General features: G+C 41.3%; 1 protein-coding gene across 1 annotated transcript in view; it reads right to left on the bottom strand.

Annotated features, from left to right (window-relative positions):
* LOC149287624 (pappalysin-1-like) overlaps window positions 1-27228 on the bottom strand; it is a 506291-nt gene that overhangs the window by 217646 nt on the left and 261417 nt on the right. Inside the window, exon 10 of the mRNA XM_089492654.1 lies at window positions 23806-24002. Within this exon, the coding sequence (XP_089348780.1) occupies window positions 23806-24002 (197 nt within the window). The remainder of the gene's footprint in view (window positions 1-23805; window positions 24003-27228) is intronic.

The following is a 27228-nucleotide window of genomic DNA, read 5'->3' as shown; positions in this document are numbered from 1 at the left end:
GAAGTGAAAGACATCTAGTGAGTCAGACTAGGAGATAGGTGAACCATTGTACGGTAGAGAGAGCACATTCAATTAACTCAATAAACATTGTTATTGTAAGATAAGAAATATTAGGAATCATATATGTTATATAAGGTCCGTGTGTTGAGGTTGCAGCACACCTTAAACTCATTTGTATAATCAAGCGCTTATATCACTCCTTTTTTGTTCTACATTATATGTTATAAACCTTAGTATCTTGGTTTAATTAATCTTGTCAATCATTTTGTTTCAGAACCTTGTCATTTTAGGTGTAACTGTCAATGGTTATGGAGCAAACTTGTAGTATAGTATAATATAGTAGGCTGAAAAAATACTTCAGTCCATCGAGTTCAGTCTTTCACACATACCATCTTCTAAAGTTGATCCAAAAGAAAGCAAAAAACCCTACTTGGGACAATTACCAATTTTGCCACAACAAGGGTAAAAATTATTTCTTGATTCCATAGCGGCAATCAGACTACTCCCTGGATCAACTTGCCAATAACACAATATGTTATGCTTAACATAAATACAACATCCTTTGGCAGATAATTCCATATTCTTCTTGTTCTTACTGTGAAGAACCCTTTCCTATGCTGATGCTGAAATCTCCTTTCCTCAAGTCTCAACTGGTGAACCTGTGTCTTTTGTAGAGACCTCTAAGTGAATAGATCACTAGAGAGCTGCTTATCGGTATATGTATTTACACAATTTACACGCTTATCGGTATATGTATTTACACAATGTGATCAGATCCCCTCTTAGACGTCTCTTTTCAAGTGAAAACAAGTCTTTCTTCATAAGTAAAGTTCTCCATTCCTCTAATTAACTTCTCTATAACATCCTTCTTAAAAACTGTTGCCCAGAATTGCACTGCATATTCAAGATGAGGCCTCACCATTGCTTTATAAAGAGGTAAAATGATATTTTCATCTCGTGATTTAAAACTCCTCTTTATGCATGCCAATACCTTACTGGCTTTTGCGAACACTGACTGGTCTACAAAGATGTTATCTATACTAACTTGTAATTGAACTCCGCTTTATTATAGTCCTAAAGACAGGACAAGATTGTAGTGAGTGCCTTTTCATCATGATCTCAGATATGAGCCTATCAAAGCTAGATTTAAAAAAAAAAAATCAGTAAATGTCTAGTTTTTCGTCATTTTGCATCAAAAATTTTTTTCCACATTGTTATTTCATTTATTAAACTTAGGAATTCTTATGATTAGTATATTTATCTATGCACAAAAACATACATACATTAATTTAATCACAAACAAGCAACTATTTACCGAGTGAGCAGGCAGGGGGAAAGAGTTAGGGCTTACAACTAGAGATCTGGCTATTTGTGCATTATTGATCTCTTTATAGATGACTTGCTATTTTTTTTGTATAAGACAAATTGGGTATTTGATGTACTTATTCCTTTCTCCATTTCTATCTGATGTTTGTTGTTTTTTAATTGCAGGCCACATAGGACAGATGCATGATTTCCAGTTTCTTGCAATTGAGATCTTCGCTGCGAGAAAGGTATGAACTATTAAAGAATATTCTTCTTTTTTATATCTGGACCAGTCTAGGAGAGTGAGGAGGGTAGCTTCTGGTGTTCAGATTATTGATATTTTAAATTGTCTGTCCAGCCAATCAAAGATAGTTTTCCATACTTTTTTTAGTTCTGCGCATCCCCACCATATGTGGAGATAGGTACCTTGGGACTTGTCACAACGCCAGCATATCGACAAGATGGCTGGATACATCTTGTGTAGTCTTGTTGAAACCAGGATTAAATTCTCTTTACAAGTCTTCAAAGCCCTTCACGGATTGCATGGTAACTAATTGTGCAATCGTATTGATACCTTTTTTTTCCCAGTTATTCAGATTTAGATATTGAATATTTCATTCCAGAGTATATTAGCAAAGAGTGGAATCTTGTTCTCCAAACCTATTTCTTTTTTTATCTTTTACCATGAATATATCAGATGGGATAGGATTTGGAGTTTCAGGGATTTATTGTCTTTAAGAGGTGCCGAAGACCATAATAAATGTTCCATAGAAATTAATCCAGTGTACTCCAGTTCTAGTCTGTAGATTTCTGTTGTTCTGATTTCTGGCCATATGGGCAATTATGCTTGCTTGGTATGTACTTCTTATATCTGGGAAATCTACCCCACCATTTTTAATTTTGCTTGATAATAATTCTTGGGCTATTCTTGTTTTTTTTCCCTGCCAGATAAAGCAGTCGAAACTATTTTGCACTAGTTTTAGCCAGGGATCTAAAATTGTCTGGGGAATCATTTGAAACAAATGCAGCCATCTGGGTTTGATGTATGCATTTATTATATTTATGCGTCCCCACCAAGAGAATTCTAAGTTTCTCCATTCTTTTAGTTTCTTGTTCGTTGTTTTGAGGAGGTCAAGGAAGTTTCCATAACATTCTTAACATTTTGTGTAATTTTGATTCCTAGATAACTAAAGCTTTTTGTTACCCATTTAAAACTGAAGGTCAAAGATATCTCTTGTATTGTTTCTTTAAATTTGTTCCTAAAATATGTGTTTTGTCAATGTTTATCTTGTAATTTGTCACCTCACTATAATCTATAAATTATTTCATAAGGAAGCGTAATGATCTCAGTGGATTTGTTACTGTAATTAAAATATCATCTGCGTAGAGACTAATTATTAAATCCAATTTTCCAACCTGTAATGTGGGGATTATTACGTATATTGTTTGCGAGGGGTTCTATCGATGTTATATATAAAAGAGGGGATAAAGGGCACCCCTGTCTGGTTCCGTTTTTTAGATGGAACCAGTCTGAACAGATGTTGGGAGCATTTGTCCTTGCAGTTGGGTTCTTAAAAAGGGCTATTATTGCTTGATGCATCCAGTCGCCAACACCCATTTGTTGTAGGGTATGGCTCATAAAATCCCAGCTGACCCTGTCAAACGCTTTCTCTGCATCTATTGACAGGGTCAGCAATGGGATCTCCATCCGTTCTGCAATATTTAAAATATGAATTATCCTGCGTGTGTTTATGTTAATCTATTAGGGATAAAGCCTTTTTGATCTTGATTAATGTTTCCAGGGTGGGCTTCAAACGTTCGGCTAATATGGCAATGAGTCAATTTTGATATCTGCATTGAGTAACGAGATGGGCCTATAATTTTCAATTTTTGTTGGATCTTTGCCTTGCTTTATTATAGGGAGAATGTTAGCCCTGATTTATTCCTCTGGGGCGGCTCCTTTTTCTGCAATATCATTATATGCAAGGTTTGAATGAGGTATTATAGATTCTGCAAAAATCTTATAGAAATAGTTGCTAAAGCCATCCGTTAAGTATTAGTTGAACTTCTGGATTTGTAATCTGTTTGTTTATCTTAGATCTTTTTTCTTGAGATAATTGGGGTATCTTAGTTCTTTTTAAGTAAGATATTAACTGTGCTTGTGTGCCTTGTGCCGGAAGATTATATACAGATTAATAATTTTTATTAAAAGCTTGCCCTATTTATCTCGGGTGTAATAAGGTCTTGCCCTTAATAGTTAGTTTACTGACACTATTATTCTGTTTTATTTTTTTAAGTTTGTTCGACATCATTTTTCAGCTCTATTTCCTTGATTATAATATTTTTGCTTTAATTTCTCCATATTTCTGGATATTTTGAGTCTTAAGAGTTTATTTATCCTCTTCCTGGAGGATAAGAAGGTCCGAGAATTTTTCATGCAAAGTGTTCCTTTTAACTTCGCGGGCTGTTTTATGAACTTGAATATAAAGATTTGATAAATGTTGTTCAGATTTTTTCTTTTTGTGACTTTCTATTTTTAGTAAGTGTCCTCTGCATACTGCTTTAAAAGCACACCAGTTATTTATTGGTGAGGTATCGATTGGATCGTTCTCCTCAAAAAACTGTTTTGTTATGCGCAGGAGCTCTTCTTTTATTGTTTTATCATAAAGTAGACAGTCTTTAATTTTCCGTGTGTTTCTAACGAAGAATTGATTTTTTGCTTTCAATTCGATTGTGACTATGCTATGATCCAACCAGATATTGTTTATAATTTCTATTTTTTTGGTTTGAAAAAGAGTCATCTGGTTACCCCATATCATATCAAACCTAGATAGCGACATATGTACCCTCGAGAGGTGAGTAAAATCTACATCTGAGGGATGGACTATCCGCCAGGTATCATATAATTCTGAATTATTTAGGGCTTTACCCAGCAGTTTAGCTTCCTTAATAATTTTAGCATTAATTTAATTTCTTTAACTACTTTTTTTTTATCTAATTCTGGATCTAGGATAGCGTTAAAATCACCAGTAATGATACGTTTTCCTACTTTAATTTGTTCCACTTGTTCCAGAATTTTATTCAATACCCGAGTTGGATGAATATTTGGTAGATATAGATTTACCAGGGTATAAATCTCGTTGCTTATTTTGCATATCAAAATTATAAATTGGCCCTGTGGATCTAGAAATTGAAAGATATTTTCAAATTGGATTCTCTTAGATAGAATTATTGCAACTCCCCTTTTTTAAAAAATTTTATCTGAAGCATGTATTATAATTGGAAATTTTATTCCTCCCCAGGTGATTTTATCTTTTGCTCTCCAGTGAGTTTCTTGAACTTATATCAATTTGATTTTTTAACATATGGTGGTATAATATAGATCTTTTTTGGTTCAAGTTGAGACCGTGCACATTAACCAATATCAATTTTTTCATTATTATATCGTAATTTGCCTCAACTTTCCTTTCCTCTGATCACAAGGTAGTTGCACCAAGAAAAAAAAGACATAACAGAAAAAAATGCATAAAAAGACTAACATATAACATGTAACTTACATTCCCATACAGGTTGTTCGTAACCATACGAACAGCCTTGGGTACACTTTTCTTGGTTGCCCTAGCAGCCTTTCGGCTGATGAATCCCATTCGTGTCTAAATCGATAGGCATGGGTCCTAGGCTAAATCTGAAGCCCAAAGTGGGGCTGAATGGAGTGAAACAGGGAGGAGAAAATGGAAAAAAGTAAATAGGTGGCTCCAGTGCTAAGTGTGAAAAAATAATTTAAATAAAAGAAATAATCTGTGTCTAAAATAAAAAGAAGGAGAAAACAGAAAGAAAGAAAAAAATAAATAAATAATCATTTTAAAAAAATTCGCGTGGACGTCAACCCGCTGCCCCGGTATACAGCGGGAAATTGGAAGCACCGGTAAGTGTGTGTGGGGTGGGGGGGTGTTAAATGGGGGGGGGCAGAAGGATCCAGGTCCCCTGCAGCGGTGCGGGGGATCTGGATCTTAGTCTCATAGTCAGACCTCTATTTAAGGTCTGATTATAAGATGACCCCGATTAGAAGACGAGGGGTATTTTTGCTCTGAAAAAAACCTCGTCTTATAATCGAGCAAATACGGTATTAGATTGGAGAAGTGTGCTGATGCCATTTTAACTTGCCCGTAGCACGTACAAGGGCATGCAATTGATGTCAAGTCTGCCTGAGTCTCTGTGTTTGAGACTGCCTGAGTCTCTGTGTGTGTGAGAGAGACTGCCTGAGTCTGTGTGTGTGTGTGTGTGTGACTGCCTGAGTCTGTGTGTGACTGCCTGAGTCTGTGTGTGACTGCTTGAGTCTGTGTGACTGCTTGAGTCTGTGTGTGTGAGACTGCCTGAGTCTCTGTGTGTGTGTGACTGCCTGAGTCTCTGTGTGTGCAAAAAACAAAGTGATGAAGGACAGTCTAAAAAAGGTATAAATGGAGAAAAGAACAGTGACCAATATACTTCCCTTCTTTCTTGTCACTGGTTCCGGATACCCAGCTGCAGCCCGTACACAACACTCTCCAAGTGTTTTTAACAGAACAAAGGACACTAGGGGGCGCTCGTGTATACCGGTTTAGAAAAATAGAAGAAAATAAAAACAGAAAAAAATAATTGCGTGATATTGTGTGCAATGGTGGCTCTATACGTCTAAAAAATGCACTCACACTTTGTATAAATTTTCAGGCGTCACAAAAACATCCGGTCCTTCAAGTACATATATGATGGAAATATGCAAGAAAACAGAAGACACGTGGAAACCGCAATGGTGTTATATCTAACAATAGTGTGACCCGCAAATATAGAGAGACACTTACACTTAAGTGTATAGAGCCACCATTGCACACAATATCACGCAATTATTTTTTTCTGTTTTTATTTTCTTCTATTTTTCTAAACCGGTATACACGAGCGCCCCCTAGTGTCCTTTGAGTCTCTGTGTGTGACTGCCTGCGTCTCTGTGTGTGTGTGACTGCCTGAGTCTCTGTATGTGACTGCCTGAGTCTCTGTGTGTATGTGACTTCCTGAGTCTCTGTGTGTGTGTGAGACTGCCTGAGTCTCGGTGTGTGTGTGTGAGACTGCCTGAGTCTCTGTGTGTGTGTGTGAGACTGCCTGAGTCTGTGTGTGTGTGTGTGTGAGACTGCCTGAGTCTCTGTGTGTGTGAGAGACTGCCTGAGTCTCTGTGTGTGTGTGACTGCCTGAGTCTGTGTGTGAGACTGCCTGAGTCTTGGTCTGTGTGTGTGAGACTGCCTGAGTATCTGTGTGTGTGTGAGACTACCTGAGTCTCTGTGTGTGTGTGAGACTGCCTGAGTCTGTGTGTGTGTGTGAGACTGCCTGAGTCTCTGTGTGTGTGTGAGACTACCTGAGTCTCTGTGTGTGTGAGACTGCCCGAGTCTCTGTGTGTGTGAGACTGCCCGAGTCTCTGTATGTGTGAGAGTGCCTGAGTCTCTGTGTGTGTGTGTGAGAGACTGCCTGAGTCTGTGTGTGTGTGTGTGTGTGACTGCCTGGGTCTCTGTGTGTGTGTGTGAGACTGCCTGAGTCTGTGTGTGTGTGTGTGTGAGACTGCCTGAGTCTCTGTGTGTGTGAGAGACTGCCTGAGTCTCTGTGTGTGTGTGACTGCCTGAGTCTGTGTGTGAGACTGCCTGAGTCTTGGTCTGTGTGTGTGAGACTGCCTGAGTATCTGTGTGTGTGTGAGACTACCTGAGTCTCTGTGTGTGTGTGAGACTGCCTGAGTCTGTGTGTGTGTGTGAGACTGCCTGAGTCTCTGTGTGTGTGTGAGACTACCTGAGTCTCTGTGTGTGTGAGACTGCCCGAGTCTCTGTGTGTGTGAGACTGCCCGAGTCTCTGTATGTGTGAGAGTGCCTGAGTCTCTGTGTGTGTGTGTGAGAGACTGCCTGAGTCTGTGTGTGTGTGTGTGTGTGACTGCCTGGGTCTCTGTTTGTGTGTGTGACTGCCTGGGTCTGTGTGTGTGTGACTGCCTGAGTCTGAGTGTGACTGCCTGAGTCTGTGTGTGACTGCTTGAGTCTGTGTGGCTGCTTGAGTCTGTGTGTGTGAGACTGCCTGAGTCTCTGTGTGTGTGTGTGACTGCCTGTGTCTCTGTGTGTGTGACTGTGACTGCCTGAGTCTCGGTGTGTGTGTGAGACTGCCTGAATAAAAAAGGAGAAGAAAGGAGAGAAGGGAAAAAAAGTTGTTTAGAAGGTGACTCCAGTGACTAAGTGTGATAGGGTCATTAATACAAATTTGGCTTGTGAACAAATAATAGCTATTTATAAAAGAGCTAATGGGATACTGAGTAGAGTGTAGTGTAAATGGGGGAAAATCTTAATATAGTGATAGTCTTGAAAGCTTTAAAACAAAAGAAGTGAGTCTCTCTGTGTGTGTGTGAGACTGCCTGAGTCTCTGTGTGTGTGTGTGAGACTGCCTGAGTCTGTGTATGTGTGAGACTGCCTGAGTCTGTGTGTGTCAGACTGCTTGAGTCTCTGTGTGTGTGTGAGACTGCCTGAGTCTCTGTGTGTGTGAGAGACTGCCTGAGTCTCTGTGTGTGTGTGAGACTGCCTGAGTCTCTGTGCGTGTGAGACTGCCTGAGTCTCTGTGTGTGTGAGACTGCCTGAGTCTCTGTATGTGTGAGAGTGCCTGAGTCTCTGTGTGTGTGTGAGAGTACCTGAGTCTCTCTGTGTGTGTGTGTGTGTGTGTGTGAGAGTGCCTGAGTCTCTGTGTGTGTGTGAGAGTACCTGAGTCTCTGTGTGTGTGTGTGTGAGAGTGCCTGAGTCTCTGTGTGTGTGTGAGACTACCTGAGTCTCTCTGTGTGTGTGTGTGAGTGAGACTGCCTGAGTCTCTCTGTGTGTGTGTGTGACTGCCTGAGTCTCTCTGTGTGTGAGAGACTGCCTGAGTCTCTGTGTGTGTGTGTGTGTGTGTGAGACAGCCTGAGTCTCTGTGTGTGTGTGAGACAGCCTGAGTCTCTGTGTGTGTGTGAGACTGCCTGAGTCTCTGCATGTGTGAGACTGTCTGGGTCTTTCTCTGCATGTGTGAGACTGCCTGGGTCTCTCTGTGTGTGTGAGACTGCCTGAGTCTCTCTCTGCATGTGTGAGACTGTCTGGGTCTCTCTCTGCATGAGACTGTCTGGGTCTCTCTCTGCGTGTGTGAGACTGTCTGGGTCTCTCTCTGCGTGTGTGAGACTACCTGAGTCTCTGTGTGTGTGTGAGACTGCCTGAGTCGTTGTATGTGTGAGACTGCCTGAGTCTGTGTGTGTGAGGCTGTCTGAGTCTCTGTGTGTGTGTGAGACTGCCTGAGTCTGTGTATGTGTGAGATTGCCTGAGTCTGTGTGTGTGAGGCTGTCTGAGTCTCTGTGTGTGTGAGAGACTGCCTGAGTCTGTGTGTGTGTGTGTGACTGCCTGAGTCTCTGTGTGTGTGACTGCCTGGGTCTCTGTTTGTGTGTGTGACTGCCTGGGTCTGTGTGTGTGTGTGTGACTGCCTGAGTCTGTGTGTGACTGCTTGAGTCTGTGTGTGACTGCTTGAGTCTGTGTGACTGCTTGAGTCTGTGTGTGTGAGACTGCCTGAGTCTCTGTGTGTGTGTGACTGCCTGAGTCTCTGTGTGTGTGTGACTGCCTGAGTCTCTGTGTGTGTGTGTGACTGCCTGAGTCTCTGTGTGTGACTGCCTGAGTCTCTGTATGTGACTGCCTGAGTCTCTGTGTGTATGTGACTGCCTGAGTCTCTGTGTGTGTGTGAGACTGCCTGAGTCTCGGGGTGTGTGTGTGAAACTGCATGAGTCTCTGTGTGTGTGTGTGAGACTGCCTGAGTCTCTGTGTGTGTGAGACTGCCTGAGTCTGTGTATGTGTGAGACTGGATGAGTCTGTGTGTGTGTCAGACTGCCTGAGTCTCTGTGTGTGTGTGAGACTGCCTGAGTCTCTGTGTGTGTGTGAGACTGCCTGAGTCTCTGTGTGTGTGTGAGACTGCCTGAGTCTCTGTGCGTGTGAGACTGCCTGAGTCTCTGTATGTGTGAGAGTGCCTGAGTCTCTGTGTGTGTGTGAGAGTACCTGAGTCTCTGTGTGTGTGTGAGAGTACCTGAGTCTCTGTGTGTGTGTGTGAGAGTGCCTGAGTCTCTGTGTGTGTGTGAGACTACCTGAGTCTCTGTGTGTGTGTGTGTGTGTGTGAGACTGCCTGAGTCTCTGTGTGTGTGTGTGTGTGTGACTGCCTGAGTCTCTCTGTGTGTGAGAGACTGCCTGAGTCTGTGTGTGTGTGTGTGTGAGACAGCCTGAGTCTCTGTGTGTGTGTGAGACAGCCTGAGTCTGTGTGTGTGTGTGAGACTGCCTGAGTCTCTGCATGTGTGAGACTGTCTGGGTCTTTCTCTGCATGTGTGAGACTGCCTGGGTCTCTCTCTGTGTGTGTGAGACTGTCTGAGTCTCTCTCTGCATGTGTGAGACTGTCTGGGTCTCTCTCTGCGTGAGACTGTCTGGGTCTCTCTCTGCGTGTGTGAGACTGTCTGGGTCTCTCTCTGCGTGTGTGAGACTGCCTGGGTATCTCTCTGCATGTGTGAGACTGCCTGGGTCTCTCTCTGAGTGTGTGAGACTGTCTGGGTCTCTCTCTGCGTGTGTGAGACTGCCTGGGTCTCTCTCTGCATGTGTGGGAGAGACTGCATGAGTCTGTATGTGTGTGTGGGAGAGACTGCCTGAGTCTGTGTGTGTGAGGTTTTTATTTTTTAGTAAGAAAGCTCGGAAGTGGTTACTAAAAAAATTGAATCCCACTACTGGTATGGACTAATGTGATGTTGAAAAGGCTAAGCAACAGACACAAAGGCATGGCATGAATGGCCATTAAGGGAGGCTTCCACATTAAGGGAGGCCACCATGCTATGGGCTATGCAGCTTCAGACACTGCCCACGATGTATCGTAGTGGAGGAGACTTTCCTACACCAGTTTTGACAGTCTCCTTTTACTCTGGAGAAAAAACTCAGGGAACAAGTTTTTCTCCTTTCATTCAGTTTTGTATGGACTCTTTTCAGGAACTCACACAGAAGGTGCCATAGAAGAAGCTTAGTGCCTGATGTTTTTTGCGTTAAGGACACTTTGTGGTTTCCCAGGAACTGCCTCATCCTGGAAAGGGAACAGTTCACTGTCTGAGACTATTGCAGGCTGATCCTTAGCTTGCTCAGAGACTACACCATCATTGACAGCCTCGGGAAGAAGAATCTCCAGTCCTCTTTCTCCTGATACCAAACAAGCCCCTTGACTTTTGCCATACCCCTTCCTCCCAACTCTCACCCATCCATTGTTATTCCTGCTGCAAAGCCCCTATTTCTGCTCCCCTGGAACTGTTTAATGTGTTTATTGTATGATGTGATTACTTTGTTTTTTATTCTGTTTCTCTGTATTTTGCATGTCCTTTGTTTTCAGGTGTGTTTTTTGACAGTATACAGAAGTTATTGCTGTATACTGTATTTGCTTGATTATAAGACAAGGTTTTTCCAGAGCAAATGCTCTGAAAAATACCCCTCGTCTTATAATTGGGGTTGTCTTATAATCAGACCTCAAATAGGTCTGAGTATGAGACTGAGATCCAGATCCCCCGCAGCGCCCAACTTACCGGTGCTTCTGAGTCCCCGGTATGTAGCTGGGGCAGCGTGTAGACGTATATGCATTTCGTCCGCTGCAGCTGGAAGGAAGTGCGGTTAGCAGCGGGGGTTGTCTGTGTCCATTACGCAGACCTTCCCCGGCTGTCAGAGCTCAGAGTTCCCCGCACTGGTGAGAGGAATTCTCTTTGACAGTCGGAGGGTGTATGCGCGATGGACCCAGACCACCCCCGCTGCTAAATGCACCTCCTTCCGGCTGAAGCGGAAGTTGTCTACGCGAATCGCGTAGACGTCTAACATAGTAACATAGTAACATAGTTCATAAGGTTGAAAAAAGACCAAAGTCCATCAAGTTCAACCTATATACATATTGTGTCCCTACTGTGTTGATCCAGAGGAAGGCAAAAAACCCTTATGAAGCAGATGCCAATTGCCCCATACCAGGGGGAAAATTCCTTCCCGACTCCAAATATGGCAATCAGAATAAATCCCTGGATCAACGTTCTGTCCCTATTAATCTAATATCCATAACTTGTAATATTATTGCTTTCAAGAAACACGTCCAGGCTCCTTTTGAACTCTTTTATTGAGTTTACCATTACCACTTCCTCTGGCAGAGAGTTCCATAATCTCACCGCTCTTACTGTAAAGAACCCCCGTCTGTGCTGGTGCAGAAACCTTCTTTCCTCCAGCCGTAGAGGATGTCCCCTTGTTATAGATACAGTCCTGGGTATAAATAGGTCCTGGGAGTGATCTCTGTACTGCCCCCTTATATATTTATACATAGTTATTAAGTCCCCCCTAAGCCGTCTTTTTTCCAAACTAAATAACCCCAATTCTGATAATCTTTCTGGGTACTGTAGTCCTCCCATTCCCCGTATTACTCTGGTTGCCCGTCTTTGAACCCTCTCTAGCTCCACTATATCTTTCTTGTACACTGGTGCCCAGTACTGTACACAGTATTCCATGTGTGGTCTGACTAGTGACTTGTACAGGGGTAGAATTATTTCCTTGTCGTGGGCATCTATGCCCCTTTTGATGCACCCCATGATTTTATTTGCCTTAGCAGCAGCTGCCTGACACTGGTCGCTACAGGTAAATTTACTGTTAACTAAAACTCCTAAGTCCTTTTCCATGTCAGCCGTCCCCAGTGTTTTCCCATTTAATACATATTCCCAGCCTGGATTTTTCTTCCCCATGTGCATAACCTTACATTTATCTGTGTTGAACCTCATCTGCCACATCCCAGCCCAAGCCTCCAACCTATGCAGATCCATTTGTAATCGTGCGCTGTCCTCTATTGTGTTAACCACGTTACAGAGCTTAGTATCGTCTGCAAAGATTGATACTTTACTATGCAATCCCTCTACAAGGTCATTAATAAATATATTAAAAAGAATAGGACTCAAAACTGACCCCTGTGGTACCCCACTAGCAACAGTCACCCACTCAGAGTATGTACCATTAATAACCACCCTCTGTTTCCTATCACTGAGCCAGGAAACTCCCTGCTGCCTGTACAACACACCGGGAGTCAGAAGCACCGGTAAGTTGGGGGGGGGTTAAATGGGGTGCATAAGGCATTTCTGTAGGCAGAGTGCTCTATGAAATGCCTTTTAACCCCTTAATGCCACTCTGCCTCCAGAAATGCCTTTTAACCCTCTATATGCCACTCTGCCCCATAATATGCCTCTTAACGCCCTAAATGCCAGAGTGGCATATAGGGACATTTCTGGAGGCAGAGTTGCACATAGGGGCCAAAAGGCATTTCATGGTGTACAGTGGCATATGGTGGGTTAAAAGGCATATCACAGGGCACAGTGGCATTTACAGGGTTAAAAGGCATATCATGGGACACAGTGGCATATAGGGGGGTATAAGGCATTTCTGGGGCAGAGTGGCAAGCCTGGGGGCAGATGTGCATAACTGGGAGGGGCAGGTTGGAAAATAAAAGGAAATCAAAAGAAAATATTTTTCTCAATCATAGCTTTTATTAAAAAAAAAAAAGTTTACATAGTTTACATGAATTAACATTTACTGGTAAACCTTTTTTATCTATAGGGTTGTCTTATATTCAGGATTTTTCTTTTTTTCCTAAATTAATATTCAGATTTGGGGCGGTCAACTTATTATCAAGCAAATACGATACTTGGTTAAGCTGATGATGTTTGTGTTTTGCTCTGCGCCACAGTTTATCTTGTACAGTTCTTGAATAACCTCAATTTGTTATTGGGAAGGTGACATCTGATCTCCAGTGGCCATGAAATGACTTTGTTAAGGCAGTGTCGGGATATCTAGACAGAAGTTTCAGTTCCTGCCTGAAGACTTGTCTGCAGACTTGCCTGCACTTTGAGGTCCATCAATCTGGTTGACCATCACTCCAATTTTGCAAGAGGACACTGAAGATCACAGTATAGGTCTGTCTGGTGGTCCTATTAGGCCATTCCAGTGTAAATGACCTTTTGGTTCTGAAGAAATTGTCAGGGTTTTTTAATTTCAAAATGAAATTCGGTACAATATTTTCTCTCTCTGGCAAATTCATAATACCCCGTGTTTATTTTTATTTATATCCACTGCTGTTATTTTCACAGAATATTAAAACATACCCTTAAGACCTATGTACGGTGATCGATACAGGCTTTTCTACTTTTGAGTTGTTGTATGGGAGACATCCTTTGGGATTACAGGATATAGCTAAAGAGACCTGGGAGCAGGAGAGTACTCCTCACTGGAGTGTGATTGAAAATTGAGCTGGACGAGTCCAGGTCATCATTTACCCTAGAAGACTGTGGTTACTAAATAGACCCTTGAAAAAAGTCTGACATCCAAAGAGTTTTGTCACAACATGCCTACTACCCTGTACACAGTCACCACTACCTTTATACACAAACATCTGGACATTTTTTATTCAGAAACTTAATTCAGAGCAATATTTTTTACTGGGAAGGTCCCTGCCCCTTCAGGACTAGCCTTTCACAACAGAAGCATATTTGGGGGTAGGAAGAGATCCAGACTTGATTTTGCATTGCAGAACCACCAGAAACAGCAGCACTATACCAATGGATAGACACATCCAGCTGCATGTGATGCGACTAAAATTCCTCCACAATTTGATTATTTTGATAAATTGCTTAAGGAAAAGCAGCATCAGAAGGATAAGGGACAGGAACTGGCAGACAGACACATCCAGCCATATGGTATGAGACTGAATTTCCATTAAAAATGTTTTTGGATAATACATTATGATGCTTAATCAATGCAGACAATAAATAGATAAACGCCTACAAAAAGGTAAGTGATTTGACAGTGCACCTCATGTGTGATGTGTTGAGATAAATTCATACGAAATCCAAATTAATAAAATCAATAACATCAATTCAGTATGAGGAAAGCATATTTTACGTGTTTTGCCACTAGGCTTAACCATAGTCTATAGCTAAGCCTAATGTCGAAATTCATGAGATGTGAGAATTGATTTTATTGTTTTTTTAATAACCACCTGACTTTATTGGATGTCCTGTGAATTTATCTTGACAAAGTACACAAGAACAAGGTGCACTAGCAAATCACTTGCCTTTTTTATATGCTAAAAATTGGACGGTGGGTGACGATGCATTCGGAAACTAATTGACATTGCTTTTACCATATATGTCAGCGGAGTACTCCAGGTGACTGATCCATTGGAATGCATACAGGCTATAAATAGATAAACAGGTTATCTGGTTCCTAATTATAGTTATAGACAAACGTGTTCCTAAAGGTAAATTAAAACCAGTTATCACCAGTAATGTTGCCACTAAATTAGCATGATCGATAGAACCATAGATGCAGAAAGAGATGATTTCCTCTCCAAAGGGAGAGGAAATCAAAGTACCTATCAGAGTTCCCATGTAAAAGCATCACAAAAGTGTGTCACATTATCTATGTGACACACTTATCTCCTAATATAGTTGAATCATTAACATGTATAAAATGATATACTCAGTTTTATTCTAAAGGTCCAGTTAGGCGCAGCATATAACAAGGTCAAGGATGAGCCGAGGTCAGGGTGCCAGAAATCAGGGAACAACTAAGAACAACCAGAGGTCAGGAATCCAGAGGTCAGAATAAACAAGGTCAAGCCAAGGTCAAACAGCTAATACAGGGGGTTATACTCTCTGCGGTGGCTTGAGCGGCTGCTGGCTAAGGAAGGTGGGTCTCGCTCTCCTCCATGGCGGCTGGAGAGGCTGCTGGCTAACAAAGGGGGTCTCCCTCAACTCCATGGAGGTTGCTGCCGATGCAGGTAGGTGACACAGGCACAGTTTTTTTAACAAAACTCAAATGAGGATGTTGTTCTTTATGACCAGGAAAATATAATCCTTTTAATGAGGCAACAACTGATTTTCATTGGCTGGCAATGGCCAAATTGGTAAGGATATCTTTTGAAAATAGTGCACTAAAGCCACTTCAGGCATCAATGAAAGCTGATGCCTGACTCAAGTAAGGAAGCAAATAAAAAAACATTGCCTAAATTGAACCTAGCAATCCCCTCTAGCTTTGATTTGCTGGCCACATTGCATTGAGGAGAAGGATGGTGGCTTAGGAAGCATGACTCCCAGGCTTGAGGGAGTCAGATTTCACTTTGTTAAAATATTTTTGTGTAGTGCAACATTATTTTATTGTTAAGCATCTCATGTGCTCTTCTGCATTCTGTTCTCATCTTGGATTTACCCAAGTCTCTTTCTCAATCATACATGTAGGTTAAGTATTGCCTTGTGGATTTTCTTTTATGCAGATACAGTATCTCACAAAGGTGAGTACACCCCTCACATTTTTGTAAATATTTTATTATATCTTTTCATGTGACAACACTAAAGAAACTCTGCTACAATGTAAAGTAGTGAGTGTACAGCAGGTATAACTCAACACATTAATTGTCTAAACCTTGGCAATAAAAGTGAGTACACCCCTAAGTGGAAATGTCCAATTTGGGCCCAATTAGCCATTTTCCCTGCCTGGTGTCATGTGACTCTTTAGTGTTAAAAGGTCTCAGATGGGAAAGGAGAGCAGATGTGTTAAATTTGGTGTTATCACTCTCACACTCTCTCATACTGGTCACTGGAAGTTCAACATGGCACCTCATGGTAAAGAACTCTCTGAGGATCTGAAAAAAAAAATTGTTCCTCTACATCAAGATGGCCTAGGTTATAATGGCCAAGACCCTGAAACTGAGCTGCAGCATGGTGGGCAAGACCATACAGTGGTTTCACAGGACAGGTTCCACTCAAAACAGACCTCACCATGGCCGACCAAAGAAGTTGAGTGCACATGCTCAGCGTCATATCCAGAGGTTGCCTTTGGGAAATAGATGTATGAGTGCTGGCAATATTGCTGAAGAGGTTGAAGGGGTGGGGGGTCAGCCTGTCAGTGCTCAGACCATAAGCCAGACACTGCATCAAATTGGTCTGCATGGCTGTCGTCACAGAAGAGGATGCACAAGAAAGCCTGCAAACAATTTGCTGAAGACAAGCAGACTAAGGACATGGATTACTGGAACCATGTCCTGTGGTCCAATGATACCAAGATAAACATGTTTAGTTCAGATGGTGTCAAGCATGTTGTCAGGATCCGCAAATCCGACCCAGATGAAGCTACTCACCCGAGTACCCGCTACCCGCGGGTACTGAATCCCACGATGCGTCTCCGGCTTCTTCCTCCTCTGCCAGCATGTCTGCCGCTAGGAGCACACGTTACCCGACCCTTGGCTACAAAACGGCATTTCCGATTTCCTGGTTTACTGACTCTGGCTTCTGATTTTGACTTCACTGCTCTCTGTTATCCTGACCTTGGCTACGTTCCTGACCACTGCTACTTCACTGCATCTTGTACTAGCTGCATTTAGCTAACAGACTCTCTCCTGGGGTTACTTCCCTGCATATCGGACACCACCATTCCAACCAGGTGTGGAGTACAAAGAGTGTCTTGTCTACAGTTAAACATGGTGGTGGGAGTGTCATGGTCTGGGCCTGCATGAGTGCTGTCGGCACTGGGGAGCTACTGTTCATTGAGGGAACCATGAATGCCAACATGCACTGTGACATACTGAAGCAGAGCATGATCCCCCTCCCTTTGAAGACTGGGTCGCAGGGCACTATTCCAACATGATAACGACCTCAAACACACCTCCAAGACGACCACTGCCTTGCTAAAGAAGCTGAGGGTAAAGGTGATAGAGTGGCCAAGCATGTCTGCAGACCTAAACCCTATTGAGCATCTGTGGGGCAGCTCCGTGATGTCGTCATGGAGGAGTGGAAGAGGACTCCAGTGGCAACATGTGAAGCATTTCCACTAAGGGGTGTACTCACTTTTGTTGCCAATGTTTAGATATTAATGGCTGTGTGTTGAGTTATTTTGAGGGGACAGCAAATACAGACTGTACACTCACTACTACACATTGTAGTAGAGTGTCATTTCCTCAGTGTTGTCTCATGAAAATATATAATACAATATTTACAAAAATGTGAGGGTTGTACTCACTTGTGAGATACTGTATATTTCTGATTGTTGATGTGAATCTGCATACATAAGACAAGATTAAGTTTTTTAATGCAGTCCTTTTCAGATATTTACACAATTACCTGTGTGGGATTCCTTTTTTCATTTGCAAATCTGAAAAGGGGCTAAGAATTCCTATGTCATAAAGTTGGCAAGCACACACAGACCACAGGGAATTATTAAATTTGGAATCGTCATCCCCAAAATGGAAATAGGAGTGGGATAGGGTTTTTTCTTGGTCTACTAAGGTTACAGATCCTCTGGAATGTTTGCACTAGGACATTTTCCATAGTATGGTTCAATGTTGGGAACTCCCAATATCTCTTTGTAGCAAAGGGTTGACAGACCTTCAACCTCGGTAAAAGCACAGAAAACCGACTGGGCTTATTTCATCTAAAGAGCTCATCTTTAACCCTATATATCATTTTTAAAAGCAGGGAAGGATTTCAGGCCAGCTTGATGTGAAAATATTGTAAAAAATATTTTCAACAATCAAACTGGCAATTAGACTTGTGCATTCGTCTTCGGGCGAACATGAAAACGAACACGAAGAGTGCGTTTTTGTGTTCGTTCCGAAGACATGCTGAAGAGAAGACAGCGGCAGTAAAACGTAGGCGAAGACGAAGACACACACCACGAAGATCTTAGTGATCGTTTTCGTCTTCGTCTACCACTCTCCCCGGTCCCTTCTCCTTCTAACTTACCTTGGCATTGCGGCAGTTCACGGAAGTGGAAATCCGCTGGTTCGCCGTCACGGGTTACAGGGCAGTGCGAATGAGCCTATTGGTTGCCTACAGGGACCTCCTCTGGAAGACCCTGCAGGTGACCAATAGGCTCACTCGCACGGCCTTTGTAACCCCTGACAGCGAACCTATGGATTTCCGCACCCGTTAACCCCTTCGATGCTGCGTTAGATAACGGGAGCGGAAATCCATAGGTTAAAGGGCCGTGCAAGCGACCAATAGGCTCACTCGCACGGCCCCTTATTGGTCATTCGTACGGACATTTAACTGATAGAACAGGGAGACCAGTGAGACCAACAGAGTCGCTCGTACAGACTTTTAAAACCCCAACGCTGCAACTTACCCGGCAGATCCTACTGGTCTCCCTGTTTTATCAGTTAAATGTCCGTACAAGCGACTTTATTGGTCGTTCGTACGGACATTTAACTGATAGAACAGGGAGATCAGTGGGATCTGCAGGACAAGTTACAGCACCAGGAGCCTAAAAGTCTGTACGAGCGACCAACAGAGTCGCTCGTACAGACTTTTAAAACCCTAATGCAGCAACTTACCCGGCAGATCCTACTGGTCTCCCTGTTCTATCAGTTAATAAATGATAGAACAGAGAGACCAATGGTATCTGCCGGACAAGTTACGGCACCAGGAGTTTAACAGTCTGTACGAGCGACCCTATTGGTCGCCTGCTGACGACCAATAGAGTTGCTCATACGGACATTTAAACTCCTGGCGCCAGAGCTGCTGCAGTACGCGTTAACCCCGTATTAACCCCTTGACCGGAAAAAAACGAAGAAAAACCGAACACGAAGAATGAAGATTTTTTTTTTCCCCGAAGACGAGCACGAAGACGAACACGAAGAGCCCCCTGGTGCCCAAGTCTACTGGCAATTTCTTTTAAAGTCATATTTTGTAGTAGGCTTAAGGCTGAGAACCAGGAATTTTCCAGCCTATTTTAAGAAAGCAACAGACACCCATAGGACTTTCTTTAGAGAAAGGCTACTCTCATAGGCTATTAAGCCATACCTATCATAGAGCTTTGTCATCTGAACGTCACTTATTATATATATATATATATATATATATATATATATATATATATATATATATATATATATATATATATATATATATAAAACACGTACAAAAAGTAAATTATGAGTTACAAAGCTACCTACCATACTGGCTGGAAATATTGTGATTATTGGCCAATTTTACTGTGGGTTCACTATTGAGAATTTATTACATTTTGTCGGGAGTTTCTTGTCCATAGTCATCATATTAGCTGCAAACATATGGCTGAAACCACCTAGAGGTACTTTTTCCATGTGGAAATAGAGTAATATCAACTGTCTAACTTGTGGAAGTCAAAAACTATTCTTAAGCCCGAAAAAAGTAAAATTAATGAAAATGACTACAAAGAGAGTCATTTTGATATACGCTCAATGGACACTTTATTAGGTACACCTGTTCAATTGCTTAACACAAATAGCTAATTACCCAATCACACTGCAGCAACTCAATGCATTTAGGCATGTAGATGTGGTGAAGACAACCTGATGAATTTCAAACTGAGCTTCAGAATGGGGAATAAAAGGGGATTTAAGTGACTTTGAACGTGGCATGGTTGTTGGTTCCAGACGGACTGGTCTGAGTATTTTAGAAACTGCTGATCTACTCGGATTTTCACACATTACTGTCTCCGGGGTTTAAAGAGAATGGTCTGAAAAATATCCAGTGAGGTGCAGTTGTGTGGATGAAAATGCCTTGTTGAGGTCAGAGGAGAATGGGCAGACTGGTTTGAAATGACAGAAAGGTAATAGTAATTCTCAAATAACCACTTGTTACAACCAAGAATACCATCTCTGAATGCACAACACATCGAACCTTGAAGCAGATGGGCTACAGCAGCAGAAGACCACACCGGGTGCCACTCCTGTCAGCTAAGAACAGGAAACTAAGGTTACAATTCGCACAGGCACACCAAAATTGGACAATGGAAGACAGAAAGAATGTTGCCTGGTCTAATGAGTCTCGATGGCAGGGTCAGAATTGTCGTAAACAACATGAATCCATCCTGCCTTGTATCAACGGTTCAGGCTGGTGGTGGTGGTGTAATGGTGTGGGGGACATTTTCTTGGCACACTTTGGGCCCCTTAGTACCAATTGAATACTGTTTAAACGCGACAGCCTGCCTGAGTATTTAATTGTAGTAGTTAATTGTACTCCAATGGCCTCCACAGTCACCAGATCTCAATCCAATAGAGCACCTCTGGGATGTGGGGGAACGGGAGATTTGCATCATGGATGTGCATCCAACAAATCTGCAGCAAGTGCCTGATGCCGTCATGTTCATATGGCCCAAAATCTCTTAGGAATGTTTCCAGCTTGTAGAAAGTATGCCACAAAGAATGAAGGCAGTTCTGAAAGCAAAAGGGAGTCCAACCTGGTTTACCTTATAAAGTGGCCAGTGCGTGTATATCAGGAAAGCATTTGTCATGGAAAAGCAGTCACTCAACAACCAATGACATGCCTGGCAATCATGGCGTTAAACAAGCTTACGGTGCTGCTGTAATGCCCCTCCCACACTATACAATGTATACAGTGTATGGCGGACGTTGACGTCCTTACGTCAACGTCCGTCATACACTGTATAGTGGTGGACCCCTGTTTTAAAAGAGTTTAGGAGCAGATCAACGATCGCTTTCTAAACTTCAATGGCGTCGCTGAAATGCCTCAATAGTGAGGCATTTAGCGTCATCGAACACCCACCCTAGGACACACTGCGACTTCCCCGGAGAGCGGTGACAAGAGAGAGTTTGCCTTTTCCAAGATGACAGCGTCCTTTAGAAAAAGAAACAAGTTTCCAAGAGGGTCTGGCTCCACTTGCAGGATTAATACAGGTACTGCATTCAACCATGCAAGTCAACGGAGCCCAGCTTTCTAATCATGTGATTAGTAAAATATTTTAAAAAATAGATATAGCTAAAAAAATATATATATATATAAAAATGTGGTGACATTTAAAAAATGTCACTGTCAGAGGAACCATCCAGTTGCAACAAAATGTAAAAAAGTACAAAAATATAAAAATTTATTTTTATGAGCAAGTACTAAAATTAGCGCTGTATTTTCCCAAAAATCCTGACATGAAAAGAGTTAAAATACAAGCATTTCAAATACCCAAGGGGTGTCTACTTTTTGAAAAAAATGAATGGTTTAATTGCACTGGTCTGGTTCAAAGATGTCCCAAATAGAGCATATGCACAGACTGACCAAAATGAAAAAAGTACACTTCCCAAATGTGGCCTTTTAGCGCTAAACAACCAGACAAGCCCATGTATGGGTGGTATCGTTGTACTTAAAAGATGTTGCTGAACACATATGGGGGTGTTGTTTGACATATACCTGGAGCTGTAAATTTGTACAATTTGTGTGATAAAAACACAAAATAAAATACCACCACAAATTTTGACAAAGGCTGGTGGTAAAATTAGTGCACCAGTTAAAATACCACCATTTGAAATACCTTACGTTGTCTAGTTTTCAAAAATATATGGTTTGATAAGGGAAAATTGCACTGGCCAGCTGCAAAGATGTCCCAAAAAGCATATGGTGCAGAATGACCAGATTTGGAAAAAATGGTACTTATTGCCCTATAACTTGCAAAAAAACTTAAAAACACTGGGTATTTCTAAAGTCAGGACAAATAGTAGAATCAGCTTATCAGGTTTTCTTTATTAGCTTTTGTAGATAAGTAAAATATTTTTCAAATAAAAGTGAGAAAAGGTACTTTTTAAAATTTTTCAGCATTTTATCTGTTTTATAGGAAATTACATGATATGATCAAAATGGTATCTGGAGAAAGCCCTGCTTGTCCTGAAAAAAACCCAATATATATATATATATATATATATATATATATATATATATATATATATATATATATATATATATATATATATATATATATTGTGTTGGTACATTAAATAAGAGAGGAGAAAATTACCGCTATACACAAGCACCACAAAAGTGTTAAAACAGCTTGGTCACAAAGTGTGCAAACAGCCTAGTCCTTAAGGGGTTAATTTTCACATTTAAACTTACATTCCTTTGCGTGGCAGAAACATAAAAATATCTCAGAACTTTGGTAATATAAATTTGAAATATTAAAAAGTAAACACGGCCAGCCAGCTCAGGGAGACGAGACGAGCCAAGTGTGAGCGGCAGTAAAAAAAACCAAAAAAAAAACTCTGGACTAAGTAAGGCTTCAGCTGTGTGATGTTCTAGATTTGTGGTGATGTGGAGGTGTTAAAAAGGGGAACTGTGAATATCTGTATATGTAAGTAAGTGTGTCTCTATGTGTAGGTGTAAATGGCGGTGTGCTAGTGTGTATCTTATTTTATAAGCCGTCGTTGCGGCTGTAAGACCGCCTCCACAGGCCGCTTTAACTTCATTAATCGGCTGGCAGAGGTGGTCTTACAGCCGCCTGTGTGGCAGAGCCTGTCCTGGTGTGTGTGTTTGGGGGTCGGTCCGGCAGAACCTGTCCTGGTGTGTGTGTTTGGGCGTCTGTGTGGCAGAGCCTGTCCTGGTGTGTGTATTTGGTTGTCTGTTTCCTGGCACTTTACTTACTGTAGGAATAAATTGAACTATGTAATTTTAATTTATCCAGAGATAAAACTCCCTCCTGAATTTGTAGTCACTTCAGAGGACAAAACTTTCTTGGCCCAGAAATCAGTGAACGGAAAAGTAAAGGTTTTGTGTTATTTACTCTGTTTCAATCTGCATATTTTGTTAAAAAGGATTAGTGGCACTAAATTGTGGCTTCAGGCATCCCATGTATGATGACTTTTTTAGTGTACTAAAAATCCCATCACATCAGATTCTATCCAATATTATCAGCCGAGTACTGATGTCATCTTTATCCGGTACACAATGATGCAGAGGAGTTAAGATTCTGTCTATTTTATTTATTTCCATTAAATGGCCACCAAAATCCTCAGCACCAGGCCCATGATGCTCTTAATCCGGCCCTGATCAACTCAGTGTGCGCCAGACAGTTTAAATCCAGTTTGTACCCACAGTCTGCCCCAGCCTTGTGCAGTTTTTTTTGGCTAAACTTGTTTTAAATAGTTTGTGGACTGACTTTGTTTTACTGTTTAAGTAACTTAGCATTGATAGGATGAAGTGGCCCACTGCAGAAAAAACTTGGACATCCCTGGTCTATTTTTATGGAAAAAATAACACATCATGTTAACAGAAGGCACACAACTAATCCTAGAATTTTTTTTATAAACAAATATTTCAATAAGCACATTACACATGTATATCTAATTACATTTTGTAAAACAAAAAGAACAATTTAAAACATAAAATTTATCATTTACTAAGAAAATTATTTGCTGTTCAAAGAGACAGTTAACACCTCCAGCTATAAAAATTAACCCATATACAATATATGGTTATCAATAATATGATAACCCACAAACACACACATTTCACTAATCTAAATCATTATTTTAAAAATACTCTGGACAGTTATATGCAGGTTAATACTTTGTGAGTCCCCACTAACATATGAGTTTTGCCCAAGCATTGATAATAAATACTATCATTACTACAATGAAATGTACAGTATTTACCTGTGTTGCAGCTGGTTGTCCAATCACAACCCAACTGGGACAATGTTGTTCACTATGATGTGAAACAGACACATTTGAAGCCCACTGATCAAAAAAACCTTTTGGAGTATATACTCCACAGTCTTTTATACTTGTCATCCTTTCAAACTCCTCACAGACCCCATCACCATCATGAAAATAGCACCTGCTTGGTTCACCTGTAATAACAAAAACAATTCAGAAACTAGCAGAGAACATTGTGGCATTAGCTAGTAATCAATTCTAGAACACATACACGTGAGTTTACCCATACAAACATACATATGTTTTGGTAAAATTGAGTTTTGCTAGGAAAATGTATATATACACATATACATATACACACCTATTAAAACAACAGAATGCTCCTCGAGCAGGGACCTACTGTTATCCGAATGATAATTAATGTGATCTTCAGAAGCTCATAAGTAGTTTCACAAATGTTTACCTGTCTTTCATACCCAAAAGCACAATAAATCTGACTGCCATCATTCACCAGGTACTCCATATGATATGTGAAAAGTATTTTTTTCAGCCAAGCCTGTATTGGAGGAGTGGACTGAGATCTCCAAAATTGTGGGATCACAGCCCTGACCGCATTAAGAAAATGTAGCGTAAGGGAACATTTATATATCCTTATAGGGATAGAAGAGACCTGCAATAGAACCAGTTGAGGTGTTAGCTGAAATTCAGGGTCGCACACTTCCCTAATCACTGCCAGAACCCTCGACCAGAAGGGGCGAACAAGGGAGCATTCCCACCAGATATGAATATACGGTCCAGTGTGTAAGTCACACCTCCAGCACAGTGAGGGAACTTGTGGCAGGAACCGGTGCAGGTCTGCTGGGATCCTATACCATCTGGTAAGTATCTTGAAGACCAATTGCTTTGTTTAACTGGAAATAGCCCCCCTATGCGTTAAGTAACAAATATGTCTCCATTCCAAATCCGAAAATTGAATGCCTAACTCACCCTCCCAAAAGTTAAAATAGTTATCTTTCAAATCCTAGAACGAGTACATGTGATGGAAAAACTCTCTTTCCAAAATTATTTAAAATTACCTCTTTACGACAAAATATGGGCCCCATGGCTTCAACACCGATCAGAGCCTTGTTGGCATCTTTTACACACGATACATATACCAGTGGGTTTGAGAGTCACGCCCATCCCTTGTTATTTTATTGTCTTTACATGCTGAGGACTACTGTGAATTTTTTTATTTTCTCTTCACTCGAGAAATTATTCTTTATACTCGCCAAACCCTCATATGAGACATTCGCTGGAGCCTTCCATTGGGACATTTCCTCTGTTACTTCATTCCTATGTTCTCTTTATGCGATGTACTAATATCTCAATGCATATGGATTCATACTTTTGTTTGTTCCTTTCATGACAATGTATATCTCTGCGTGAACCTCTTGTGTACTACACTTTCTATTTTCTGTGAAAATATGAAATGCAAACAAAATAAATAAAAATTTTAAAAAAAAATAGTATGGCTTGGTTGAATGTTCAGCTTCCAGAAGGGCGGCGTATAAAAGAGAAAGGAGATGAGGGGTTTTCATCTCAGTATCGCAGAGCTTCTCGAAAGGCATGTGAGAACACAGCACCCGGGTATCCAGTAGCAAGCCAGAGACAAAATCTTTTCATTTTAAGTAAAAGTAATATAGATGTTTTGGAATAGGATGGATCCTACAAATATCCTGGAGAGGTTTCAGGGTTGAGTTATGTAGAACATGATGTAATCTGAGTACAGGAAAGCCTGATGGGAATAAAGCACTCATCTGCACAACCTCACAACCTGGAGCAAAAGCAGGGTTTTGCGAAATGTAAGAAGTACCGTATTTGCTCGATTATAAGACGACCCCCCAAATCTGAATATTAATTTAGGAAAAAAAGAAAAAGCCTTAATATAAGACGACCCTATAGGAAAAAAGTTTTACCACTAAATGTTAATTCATGTAAACAATTTTTTTTAATAAAAGCTATGATTGAAAAAAATATTTTGGTTTTATTTCCTTCTATTTTCCAACCTGCCCCCCCAGTTATGCGAATCGCGTAGACATCAACACACTGCTCCGGCTGCACACCGGGGACTCAGAAGCACCGGTAAGTGGGGCGGGGGGGGAGATAGGAGGATCCAGGTCCCCTGCAGCTGCGGGGGATCTGGATCTTAGTGGTCTCATAGTCAGACCTATTTGAGCATTTTCTCTGAAAAAACCTCGTCTTATAATCGAGCAAATACGGTATATGTTCAATTTTAAAAAGTATATAATGAGTTAATAGCAATGCGTAGTGAAACTGCTTTAGTAAAAGAACAAAAGAGTTACCGGTTGCTTCCGTCAGAAATAGCACATGTTCATATAAAGATACATTTTCTTTTGGTTCAGTGTCCAGCATGTCAGCAAGGTTTTCCGTAAATACCGTATTTGCACGATTATAAGACAAGATTTATTTCAGAACATATGCTCTGAAAAATACCCCTTGTCTTATAATCGGGGTCGTCTTGTAATCAGACCTCTGCAGGGGACCTGGATCCTCCTGTCTTATCCCCCCATTTAATACCCCCCCAAAAAAATCTTACTGGTGCTTCCGACTCCCTGCTGTGTAGCGGGTAGACGTCTACGCAATTCCTTAGCAGCCGGGGTTGTCTGCGTGCATCGCGCAGACCTTTTATTTAAAAAAATAGTTTACATTAACATTTACTAGTAAAACTTTTTTCCTATAGGGTCGTCTTATATTCAGGCTTTTTCTTTTTTTTCCTAAATAAATATTCAGATTTTGGGAGGTCGTCTTATAATCGAGCAAATACGGTATATAGCTAGGTTTGTTTTGAAAGCAAAACTATATTTGGGTGTTTATACAAATAAGATACTTGGCAAGTTAGTAGTAATCAAGGACGGGTACATTTAAATCCGGTCGGGATAGGCTGTAAACTCCGGTGACTCTATCAAATGGGGTCTCAGAGGAGGGACTTTGCATTCGGGAATAGGGTTATAAAAACTCGCCTTAACTTGATTAAGGAAGAGTGTGCCTACTTTTATAATTTTTAGTATGGTCACCCGTTCTTGCAAGATCGTATAATAAATTCTACTATCACTTCATTTGCTTTGTCCGAATATTTTCTTATACAGTTCTACAGATAACAGAAATAGACACAAGAGGGTTAGGATGTAAAAAGAGAGCCCCCTTCCGCAAAACCCTCTTGAGAACCGTAATGTAGCAGCAATGGTTGGATGGTAAGGAACGAGAGGGATTCTCACCCATTCATCTACCCAAGGTATGATAGAAATATGGTGGCTAAAGAAAGAGTCCTCAACCTGTACCCACTGTTTTGAAGTAAATAATGACCACTCTATGATATGTCTAAGGTGTGAAGCCATCCAATAAAGTTCAATGCTAGGC

Source organism: Sceloporus occidentalis, unplaced genomic scaffold, assembly GCF_023333645.1.
Source record: "Sceloporus occidentalis isolate IW3139 unplaced genomic scaffold, rSceOcc1.0.p SCAF_58, whole genome shotgun sequence".
NCBI classification, from domain to species: domain Eukaryota; kingdom Metazoa; phylum Chordata; class Lepidosauria; order Squamata; family Phrynosomatidae; genus Sceloporus; species Sceloporus occidentalis.
The sequence above is the reverse complement of the archived record's forward strand: the minus strand, read 5'-3'. Positions and strand labels throughout refer to the sequence as shown.